A 12392-nucleotide genomic window follows, 5' to 3' on the forward strand; every position below is an offset into this window, starting at 1 on the left:
TCCCAAACAATCATTTCCATAGGATGATCCCAACCCTCCGATTAATGGTGTCTATAAATAGGAGGGTTGGGATCATCCTATGGAAATGATTTGTGCGTCACAACCTACTTATGTCTTGGCCCGTCAAATGGAGGGTTTAGATCATCCCAGGTGTAATCTGTACAATACTTTGAAAAATACTGGACTCTACGGGCTTACACCACATAAAAAACTGTGAGATACGTGGCTATTTATAATGGGTATGAGTTTTTTTTCCTCATGGTGGGGCCTATCATAAGATGGGACACTAAATAAATGATCCAAGATGTTAAATCAGTGGACTTCTTGATGGTTGAATTTTCCTTTGAATGGACGATTATGATTGAATCGATTTCATTCAATGGTGAGATGGCCATCCACAACTTAGAGACATCTCACTGTAACACGTTACTTCATGCCAAATATTATCTATGGTGGGTCACACCTCTGGTAGATCTGGACCCTCCATTTGTCAAGCCTTTGCTCGAGTAGCCCAATTATCCACATAGAACAATTTGGGCAAATCTCACAGTGGGTCGGCCGATGATCAGGACCCTCCATTTAGTGTGGAGACCACAATGCAAAATACACACCGATCGAATAATCCTGCACACCTACTTTGTTGTTACATGTTTGTGATCTAAGGGTTCAGATTTCATTTTTATTGTAGATCATGTGGTGTTCCCAATCCAATTGAACGGTGGAGATCGGGAACTAGATTATGAGGATTTATCTTTGCAGGTTGGGTCCTTCCCGATAAATTGTCGATTAGCGGATGTGCCGGGTGAGTCTTGACAGACATATGAGTCAACAAAGCAAGTGGCACGTGTTGTTATTCTATTGGCCCATGTGGTGTTATCCCATTGGTGGAGAAGTGAAAAATGATTCTTTTGGCAGTGGCCTCCAGCTAAGCGATAGCGTGGCAGGACCACCTTTGCCAACTAATGATTTCAATTCCAATAGGACTGGACATACGAATCCCCGCCGTCCATATCACTCCTGAAGATCAATTTGTGGGCCCCATATGGGATATATTTGTCATTTTATCAAATGGAAAAGTCATTTTGTCTACGCCATTAGGGCATCCCTAATCATTGTTTTAAATTTGGGCCGAAATCCGTCCAAATCTGAAATTTCGGTTGTAAATTTCGAAAATTTCCGCCGAAATATTGTTTTACTGAATTTCGGTCGAAATTTCGGCCCAAAAACCCGATATTTCGGTTTCGGCAAGATCCGAGATTTTTTTTTTTTATTTGTTTTTAATGCTCGACAAATAAAATTGATTATTGATTACAAATAGTAGAGAATTAAAAGTAACACATGTCTTATGAGTGATATGTGAAACAAAGGTCGGACTAAGTGTTATTATCAATCAATCAACGAAGTACTGTTGGGTATATAGTATAACCCTCTATATGTTCTAATATAAGCCCAATAAGATAATGGACATGTGTAGTTGGCCTACATGGATCAGAGTCCATTAACGAGTCAATAACACAATTGTATCCATATTGGGGCTGGAGGCGACAAACTAGGTATTCCAAACTCGGCAACCATTGCTTGACTTAACAAGTACTAGAGAATAAAGAGTAATACATGACTTGCTATTATGAATCAACTAATTATTAATAATAAAAATCTACATTTGTAAAGTTAAATAATCTCTTTTTATATGAAGTATTTAATATCTGAAGAGAGAGAGAAATTTATTTTGTTTTAAATAATCTAGGACGTTGGCATGAAGACCAATTTTTTCATAGGTACTATATTAATTGCTTTGGGGCATGACATTGACAACAGGAGGTTTGATTTCCTACCTTGTTTGTTTATAAATCAAACCTACTGTTTGTCAGCGCCTAAAAAATTAGTACAGTACCTAAGACAACTTTGGTCGTCATGTGCATGCCCTAGATTATTTAAAACAAAATAAATATTTTTTCTCTTCAGATATTAATTACTTATGGCATCGAATGAAAAGAGAGAGCGCGAAAGAGAGAGCGCCTGCCTAACCCCAGCTTACCTACCAAAAAATTTAAAAAAAAAAAAAATAAAAAAAAAAATATATATATATATATATATATATATATATAAAGGAAAATGTTATCAGCACTACTGTATTTTGATGAGGGCACTGCTCACTTTATTAAAAGTATGGTATGGCCCGCACCATAGGATGATCCAAACCGTCCATTAGATGGGCCACGGCCTAAATAGATTGTGCCTCAGAAATCATTTTGATAGGTTGATCCTAACCCTCCGATCTGAATGTTAGAGGGTTAATCCTGACCCTCTTTAGATCGGAGGGTTAAGGTCAACCTATGGAAATAATTTTTCGGGCACAACCTATTTAGGCTGTGGCCCATCTAATGGACGGTTTGGATCATCTTATGGTGCGGGCCATAGCTACTTTTAATAAAGTGAGGAGTGCCCTCATCAAAATACAGTAGTGCTGATAACACTTCCCTATATTAATTACTTCATATGAAAAGAGATTATTTATTTTCGTATAAATGTAGATTTATCTCTATATATCTGTATCTATGTATTAAAATAAGAAATTCTGTATTATTTTAAACTTACTATTATATGTGGTTTAAATACACACAAATAAAAACGACAAAAATAAATTGCCCAGCTTACCTACCCAAAAATAAATAAATAAATCTTGACTCTAGACCCTATGCATGTCTAGGATCGTCATATGGTGCCCAACCTGTTGCAGTGGGGTTGGATTTGGATGATCTTAGACCTTAATCAAATAAATCGTTTGTAAAAGCCTGCGAAAAGAAGCTAAACAGTAGGGATATGGTCTTTAACCTTGATTCGAGCGATTTAATGTTTTTTTTTTCATCACGGAAAATGAAATAAATTAAATATTTCAGGGGCCAGTTGGATACGTGGATTTCCGCAAAAAAAGCTAAACAGCAGTGTTATGTTCTTTAACCTTCATTCGAGCGATTTAATGCTTTTTTTTCATCACGGAAAATTAAATAAATTAAATATTTTAAGGGCCAGTTGGATACGTGGATTTTAGAATCTTGGATTTCCTTAAAATTATAGATGGGAGACGAGAGAAGAAATAGACTAGCCATCGCTTTTCGATTTCTCACCTTTCTTTCTGACAGCAAGAGAGCAGGAGATCATCCAATGTTTCCAGGTTTTAGAAATCTCTCCAGGTTTTAGAAATCTCGGGAGAGATTTCTAAAACCTGGATTTCTTACTTAAAATCTAAGAAGCGCTGTTAAGACAGCATGTAGCAACTTGATCATAAACCATCTTTTACACTGTTTTCAAACTAAAGCCTTGTTTGTACAAATCACTAGCTAAAGCCGGCTAAAAATCAGATTTTGTAGGAAGCTGAGTTGTTCGACTTGTTTTTCTACCGCTGTCTAGCCCACCTCAATAGGCAGAAAAACATAAGCTTTGAAGAACAAAATCTAGATTTTCATTGGCGTCACTTCGCAGATGGTGGGGGATCAAGTTCACTTAGGTCAGCCAATGGAAATCAACTAAATCAACAGTCTCGATCGCAAGTGTATACCATGTTTCACCCAAGGTTTACAACTAAGATCAATTAAGATCTTTTCTATAGTCAGCTCATAAATTTAGCCTTATGATACTGGCACTACCATGTTTTAATAATTGCAGTAACTCATCTGGACTTTAATTATTTAAACAGCTGTCAAATGTTATTAGAGTTTCCCAAAAGCTATAAGAAGCCAATTAAAATAGAAAAGACAAGCTGAGTTTGTTCAATTATTAAAAAATGATAGTGCCAATATCAGTAGCCTAAATTTAAGCTCTCATTCTTAGTCTTTATTTTTTACCTCATAGGAATTCAGTAATAAAAGCACTTTTTTTTTTTCATGAACAACTAGTTGCAGTCCCGTGCGATTCATGGGGCGAAGAAGAATTAGTATTCTAAAAAACTATCTATAACCCTCTCTCTATCTACGGAATTGCAATTTTTTTTTTTATAATTTGGTGTGTATCTATTCATTCCAGTTCTGTGTATAGACCCTTAATTTTAGGCGATATTTCCATTCCTTGATTTTAGCCTTTTTTTTTCAAATCCAAAATAAGAAGCGTATTTTACTATTTTAGGAGATTTAATCTGTGGAGAAATATTATTTTAATCAATTCTTGATTTTTGGCAATTTTTCCATTCCTTGATTTTAGGCGTTTTAAATTCCGGGTGCCACATCCCCTTAACAAGTTTTAAAATTTCGTTATTAAGGTTATGTGTGATAGAGGAATACGTGTGAAACGGTCCACATCCCCTTAATGCGTTATTAAATTTCGGAATGCAGTGGGGGTGACACGTGGCGCAGCCTCATCTTCCCACATTCAGCTTTACTTATACTAGTAAAAAACCCGTGCGATGCACGGGCCGAGAAAGAACTGTACAGACCACGTCATAGGTTGATCCAAACCGTCCATGTGATGGAACACAACATAAATAGGTTGTGCCCCAAAAATCATTTTCATAGGCCGATCCTAGCCCTCCAATCGATAGATGTTTCCATAATTCCTCTTATCTTAAATCGGATGGTCAAGATCACCCTATAGTTTTTTAATTAAAAAATCATAAAGGAGATGGATAAGATCGAAATTATACGGCTTTAATGGGTGCCTTTGTTAAAAGCATAAAGGAGGGGGTAGGATTGAAATTATATGATCTAATGGGTGCCTTTGTTAAAAGCATAAAGGGGGGGTAGGATTGAAATTACATGAGTTGAATGGGTGCATTTGTTCAAAAAAGTCAAAAAATGTGATGTGTAATTCACACGTGATTTTCAAAAAAATTGAAAAAACTCTCCTCTTTTCATCCCAGCTTACTGTATTAGATATGTAGATAGATTCCTGTCCATGGCAGGTCCGTTGTTCCCCATAAATTATTATTTAGAACCTTATTAGTTTAATGTTAATATCTAACTATTAAATACATGGGATTTGCTAGGGACCAGCATGAAGCATTTCATGGATGAGATGTTGCATGTGAGAGCAGCCACCTCATATAAATTAAATTAATTTGACAAAATATGAGCCCACGTGGCTCTCACATGCAACAGCCGCCCATCCGCAAAATGCCTCCTGGAGTGGTCCGTTGCAAATCCCTAAATACATTATCAATATAAATTTCTTTAACAGAAGTGATATAGCCGCCGCTTTTGATTACCTAGGACACCGAGAGCTAGAAGAATTCAATGGGCCTAAATGCCACGTACACTGGTGCTGGGTGTCCCTAGTAATCGAAGGGGCGAATTTATCATTTCCATTTCTTTAATTATAGCTATTCAATATCTTATAGATGTAAATTTCTATATATCTATTAAATACTTTACAGATATAAATTTCTTGACAACTACTTTGATTTTTACCTCATTAAAAAATGGGATTTGCTAGGAACAATTGCAGAAGGCACTGTGAGAGCAGTCACCTCAGATGACCTCAGATGAATTAAATCAATAAGACAAAATGTGAACCTGTGTGGCCTCTCTCACATGCAACTGCTCAGGTGTGAAGTGCATATGCGATGGTCCCTAGCAAATCCCAAAAAAGTTAGGCGGAATGATAAACTAAAGGGCACCCTTGCATAAACCAACTAGAAGGGTGCGCCCATTTGTCCATCTCAACCAAGTTCATTTTATAAGGACACCAAAAATATGAAAATAGCTCAGATAAATATAAAATTAATGGAACAATAAATGCACTTTGTTAAAAAGGACAATTGGGGGCGCCTTGTAGCTGGTTGTTTGGAAGGGCGGCCTTCACTTTATCATTCCTCAAAAATTGGTACGATGCAAGTGACCTGGATAGACTATTGCTATTTTCTTCAAACCCTTTAAGTGACCTGGATAGACTATTGCTATTTTCTTCAACCCGTCGGGTTCGGGTTGAACCCGACCCAAGTTGCACCCCTTAAAATATCAGGCCCACTGTATAAAATGGTTCAAATCATCCAACATCATGTGGGTAGGACCTAGCATCACTTCCATGTTTTCATTCTTTCAGAATAAAAATTCTAGAGAGATTAGTAAGTATTACTGAATTATGTTGGTCTTTTATCACTAGAGAATGAGAAGATCTAATCCAAACCTCTCTAATTTTCCATTTTTTTACTTTAATCAACAAAACCCAGTTTCAAATACTTTTCAATAATATCTTCCTGTGAAAAATCAGTGAAATAACCCTTCCCCACAACCATCCCTTCTTCCCCCGCGAGTTGTTCGATTTTGAACTGGACTTGATCAGCTCCGATCACACTCGGCTCCAGCAAATTACAAGCCACCTCGGTCGAACCGTCACCGTGGGTGAGCGCCATAGCTTGGACCGATGCAAGCCCGCCTCCTCTCCCGCTGACCTGTTTGGCAATCCGACGGACCGCAGAAATGTTGGTAGACATGATGGGCACATTGTAGTTGTCGACCCATCGGGTTGCCCCGATTACCATAACCCCGGTGCCAGGAGCGGCTCGAGCCGGGCCGAAGTTTGGGTCCAATTGGATGGACTCAGATATGGGCCCTCCTGACCATTGATTTCCCATGGAATTAGGCTTGAAATAACCTAATTCTCTTCTGATTGAATCAAGAGATCTTCCTTCTTCATGGGCTGCTCCATATAGAAACGTGGGGACTGCATGCTTTTGTGGTGTTAGGATAGTTAGCAAGGCATAGAAGGTGAAAGAATCAAACAATAGAAAAATAATAAAACAAAGTTTCAAATGTCTCAATGATAGTATGAGGCCATGTTTGGAAACCATGAATTTTTTTTCAATGAAATACTAGCTTACCCAATGGTGAGGGAGAGTGGGAGGAGGAGAGACCGAAAGAGGGACCGAGTGAAGAGAGGGGGTAAGAAAAGTCCGAAAAACAAGGGAATAAAACTCCACCCAAATATGATATATTTTTCCCTGTTTTTAAGCCACTTTCCACCCTCTTCCTATTGATGCCCTCTCAAGTGTTTCCTCTCCACTTGAGAAGCTATGGAAGAGAAATTTATGGTTGCCATACATGGCCTAAATGTATCCTAGAAATCAAGCACTTCTTACAGAATTGTAGACTAGAAGTGAGCATTTTTTATACGAAAAGAAATGAAATCAATATGAGACCATGGCAAAATTTCATACTGGATTTTGAAAAGATGTTGGTATTTTTAAAGCATTTCCATTGCCTTAAAAAATCAATGTTAGAAAATTATATAAGTTACATGCAAACCATTTTTGAAATAAAGAAAAGGAATCCTATTTCAGTAATAACATTCCATAGAAAAACTATTTGGTAGACTCAAGCAAATATCAGTAAGAACATTCCATACAAGAAAGCTCAAGGGTGCATTTGGCTGTATACCCAAACTGCGATTCCTGACCTTTTTAAGATTGCAGTTTACACAAAAAGGAATCTTAGAAGGTCCAAGTTGCAATGGGTGTACATCCAAAAGAAACATAATTAATAACAGGGAAATGATATCTGCACTCTCTTATTATAAATAAAATTTATCTAGATAAATTGAAATATATTAAACTACGTAAGTAGTACATACATAAGCAGAACAATGACAGCAGACCCACATATAACATATAACTTCATGTGGACAGACTAACTGATTTTTTCCCATATCAATTTTCAAAAACAAGGATAAGTTTTTATTTTTCATTGTCTGTGTTGCATAGCTAACAATCTGTTTCCTTGTGTATTTTGTCTGTCGTTTCTCCTAGAAAGCGGCTTTTGCCCAATCTAGTACTTCTGTTTTTGATCAATCTAGTACTTCAAATAAAAACTCTGTATTTTGACAAACTCACACAATGTAAAATCGAGTCAACTTGGGCGAGTCAAAGGAGTTTTTGTCTGACTCAGTAGGGCTAAAACCGAGGCGACTAGATGAATTCAAAGATGGACTAGGACAGTGTTTAAACAGTAGTTCTATACTTCTATCTCCAAATTGCAAAAAGAAAAGCACAAACCTTGAAGCTCGTTCCCAATATTTGTGGCCACGGACTGTGCAAGCCCGGACACTTGGTCTAGAGAAGCTTGAGCCAAAGGGTGGAAGCAGATATGATCAACAACTCCGAGCCGAGGATGAGTTCCATGGTGCAGTTCAAGATCAATGGCTTCGCAAGCTGTTTCGACCATGGCGAACACAGCTTTTTGCAAAGGATTGGTATTCCACGAATGGTTTGGAGTGAATTTGGAGACGAGTGTGTAACCAACTCGATTGTAGGCCTCATCTTCGAACTTGTTGACAATGGCAGCTTCTGGGTATTGCTTGGAAGCCCGCTCGATCAAATCCAATGCCACCCGATTTCGGCTTTCAGATATGTAGAGCTTGCAACAGGCAAGCATCAACTTAATCATTTTTGTTTCCACTGACAAACTACAAAATAGAGATGGATAACAGATGATAAGAATGCCAAAAATAACTATGTGGATACAATTTCTCTTGGCCCACCAACAGATTTGATTGGTGATAAAATTGAAACTTGCTAATGCCACAGCTCTTGTGAGAAGGAATGGCTTGGAATGTAAAGAAATTAGTGGATGATATTGGAAGCCCTCTCTTTATTTACAGTTTTCTCACTGGCTGTTACAGTTCATAAAAAAAGTTATCAACATCCAGATGGAGAAGTTTAAAATGAAGACAGGGTTCTCAATACAAACAGAAAGAACTGTGGATTATTATTTCTCTGAGATTGGAAGAAAGGGACTGTTTGATGAGCTTCACATTGCAGCACTGAAATGTGATGCAAGAATGTATTTGTAAAAAATGGGATGTTGAGGACTCTTTGGAAGCCATTAACTATATCATTTATAAAGCTATTCGAGCTATTACTTGCAAATAATCATATTTAAGCTAAAAAAATAGCATGTATATATGCAAACAATTTTTAGAGGCATCCAAAGAGGCCCTTACTCTTCAGCAAGAGAAAATATAATGCAATGTCATTAATTAAGTAAGCATCAACTGCTAAATAATACAAAGTCATGATCATTTTCCAAAATGCATTACCTAATTCGCAGTGTTACTTTTGGTATAACCCTGTCTCCAGATCATAGCTCCATAGCAATTTTAAAACTTAAAATATGCACTAAAAAGTAAAAACTCATGAATAAGCTGCAAACTGATAACATATCCTTCTTTATCTTGGGAATTCCAAGAACATTTGATAGATGCACATTTTCGAGAGGAAATCTAAACTGAATCTCCAAGAATAAGTGGAAGGCAATGATTAGCATTCAATTAAATCTGGGAATTTCGTGATAATAGCTTAGGGCCTGTTTGTTTTAGATTATGACAACTGATTGTGGAGTCCCCAACCGATTATTGGACTCAAATTTAGTGCAATTTTCGGTCCAATAATCGGTTGGGGACTCCACAATCAGTTGTCAAAATCTAAAACAAACAGGGCCTTATCAAATAGGCTGGATTCTACAGATTGGTATAATCAGTAGCATGAGTACATCAAAGTGCTAAGATTTAATTAGAGTTCTACGTTTGTCCAATGTTAAAAATGGCAGTTGATCTTAAGTATGTTTTTCGAAGTATCGAGTTTTCAGAAACCATTAGTTTTGTATAATTGACAAGCAGAGAGCTTGAGGCAGACTTCGTGAAAAATAATGATTTAAACCAATGTTGTTAAATTTAAAAAGGGATCATCACAATGGGGCTCTCCAAATTGTTATGGATTATTGTTTATATATATTCCTGTGGTCTGGTCTCTAGCACATGATGAAACACACACTGTGAATGAAAATTTTGAGACATGAAACTCCATGACTTCATGTCATATTGTAATTCAGTATCAAATTTTGTGAAAAACACAATTATAAGATTTCAGCTTGTTCTCCAAATGGAAATTGTAGTAAATTCTCTTCAATTCATCAGCAAGAAATCAGTAAAGAATTCTAACAATCACTTCACAACACAGAAAATTTCATTTAAGAATTTCGCTCAATCTCACATTGAGAAAATAAGACAAGTTCAACCAACATAAGGCGAAAAATTACTGAAAAGAGAAAAATTTTAATAGCTAAAAAGAAAATTCACTCAAACCCATGCTGAAAAAAAAAACACAAAAATTAAATACAAACAAAGATGTTGACCGGTAATTAAAGAAAAAAACCCAAAGATTGTAGTGGCTAATTTGAGTAATTTCTATTCAAATAACTGAAAAAAAAAAACACAAGAAATTCTTCATACAAAAAATAAAATAAAATCCAGTAGTCCTATTTGATGAAAAAAAATCCACCCAAATAAATATAAGGAAAACAACAAAATCATAAAGCCCCAAAGATATTTCTATAATTAATTGAAGGCAAAACCGCAAAATTTCAAACTAATTCACAAAAAATAAAAAAATAAATCCAAAAAATCGGATAAACAGCTGAACTGTATTCACATTGCTAAAAAGCCCATCAACGAATCAAAATTCATCCAATCCCATTCTAGAAAATATATAAAAAAAAAGGTTATGAAATTCCTGTAGATAATCTTCATTAATAACTCAAGTAAAATCACACATTCTTGAACAAATTTAAACCAAAAAATGATTTTTTGGGACTGATTAAATCATTTTCCTCATTTGAGAATCTCCTCCCTTGGGACCAATTCAATTCCCATGTTGAAAAGAAAGCAAACAAAATTCAGCCAAACATTAAAGAGTCTAACCCAAATGAGATTTTAAAAAAAAAAACAGTGCCTTTCTTACTTCAAAACCCTATTTCAGTACTGCTTTTCTTCTTCCTTTCTCGAGACCAAACCCTCGTAAAATCCGTCTCTGAAACCCAAATTTGGATAAAATATGTCTTTGTGATTCGAAGGATATTTCGATTCGATTGGACGATTTCTAATGGAAAATCAGGATTGAAAATCCTGATATTATATATTCGGGAATGATAATTTCCGCACCCCCTTCTATTTATAAAAGCACTCTTCATTTTTATTAAAACTCTTTTTTTATTAGGGTTGCAACTTGGGTTGGGTTGGTTTGGGCTTTATCCGACCTGGGCATCAGCTCGACCCCAAAAACCATGGGCTGGGGGTAACTTTGCCATTTTAAAATTTTAAACGGAGAAAATTGAAGTTCGTGAGTTTTATGGACCTTTTAGCAAATATTTTCTAAAAGTAGGACTGTTCAGCTAATATGATTTTCTTAGGGACTAATAGTAATTATTTTGCCATGTAGGGACTAATCAGCAGAAATCCCTTGGGAATATTGGGAACCAACCCAATCAGAGTTGTAACACTAGTTTTGACGAATAATAACGATTAGATTATCCAAATCAGGCTGGGCATCCACTAATCTATATCTATATCTATATGTAAAGTTGAATGTGGTAGCTGTGTTGCTGCCACGTGTCTGTCAATCTATATCCCGCCTCTGGTTAATCGTTTGCTATATTTATTCCCACTTTAAAAGATTGAATGTGCGGACTGTGATGTTGCCACGTGGCACCCCATATGGGCCCTAGTAATATATTATTGTTTTGTATCCCATATATTAATGGAAGGGAAAAATACACTTAGACCCCTGTGGTTTCTGACACATTCAACTTAACCCCTAATGCTTAAAAAGTTGCAAGTAGTCCCCCTGTGGTTTCAATTTGTGTAAGGTAGACTCCCTTAGATGACGGTTCGTCCGCAGATTGAAGGGTTAGGATGATCCTATGGAGCTGATTTTTTGGGCACACCCTGTCTTTGTTAGGGCCCATCAAATGAACGCTTTGGATCATCCAAATAATGTGGCCCCACTGTGTTTTTGGTTGTATTTGGATTCGGTTATGGGGTTTGGAGGGGTGTATGGGGTCTTCATTAGCGTTGATAGTGTTTCAAAAGATGGGGCCTACCTTATACAAATTGAAACCACAGGGGTCTATTTGTAACTTTTTAAACATTAGGGGTTAAGTTTGAATGTGTCAAAAACCACAGGGAGTCTAAGTGTATTTTATCCTTAATGGAAACCAAAAGCATGCGTTTTATATTCTAATGATTTCACCACTCTATCGTTTATTATTCCAATATGTTTCCAGTAATAGTGCAGCAATTACGTGCATTCTCTGAAATGTCTAATTAAAAGAATGAGCACTTGGCAAAACACATATACTAGCTTTAAATAATCCTTTAATTTGGCAATAAATCTCTTATTCCTTTCAAAACGAATGTACCAGCTTTAAATAATCATTTAATTTAGCAATAAATCTCTTATTCCTTTCAACTTTGTTTTGTATTTCTTTATGCAACCTTTTTTTTTATTTTTTTTATGGGCAAGCTGGGGTTAGGCAGACCCCTACCAGATATATTGAGAAAAAAGCATATTACAATCTTTCATAGAGGGACCCCAAAGAGTCCGAGGACAAGACCTCTACAAGGGAGGGGGA

General features: G+C 36.4%; 1 protein-coding gene across 1 annotated transcript; it reads right to left on the reverse strand.

Moving 5' to 3' along the window:
- Positions 1-6107: 6107 nt before the first annotated feature.
- LOC143882050 (folic acid binding / transferase) lies at positions 6108-10883 on the reverse strand. The gene is made up of 3 exons (XM_077385435.1): positions 10724-10883; positions 7982-8391; positions 6108-6654 (listed from the first exon to the last, which is right to left on the reverse strand). The coding sequence occupies exons 2-3, from the start codon at positions 8370-8372 to the stop codon at positions 6143-6145; spliced, it is 903 nt and encodes a 300-aa protein (XP_077241550.1). The 5' UTR covers positions 8373-8391; positions 10724-10883; the 3' UTR covers positions 6108-6142.
- Positions 10884-12392: the final 1509 nt, after the last annotated feature.

This window comes from Tasmannia lanceolata, unplaced genomic scaffold (assembly GCF_043159265.1).
Source record: "Tasmannia lanceolata isolate RefF3 unplaced genomic scaffold, GAP_Taslan_0.1 ptg000007l, whole genome shotgun sequence".
Lineage (NCBI taxonomy): Eukaryota > Viridiplantae > Streptophyta > Magnoliopsida > Canellales > Winteraceae > Tasmannia > Tasmannia lanceolata.

Bases quoted from the DNA above. Each gene is read 5' to 3' on its own strand.
- LOC143882050 (XM_077385435.1), bottom strand. From the start codon at position 8,372: ATGATTAAGTTGATGCTTGCCTGTTGCAAGCTCTACATATCTGAAAGC. The intron at 6,655-7,981 runs GTTTGTGCTTTT...AAAAGCATGCAG, and splicing joins TATTGGGAACGAGCTTCAAG to TCCCCACGTTTCTATATGGA.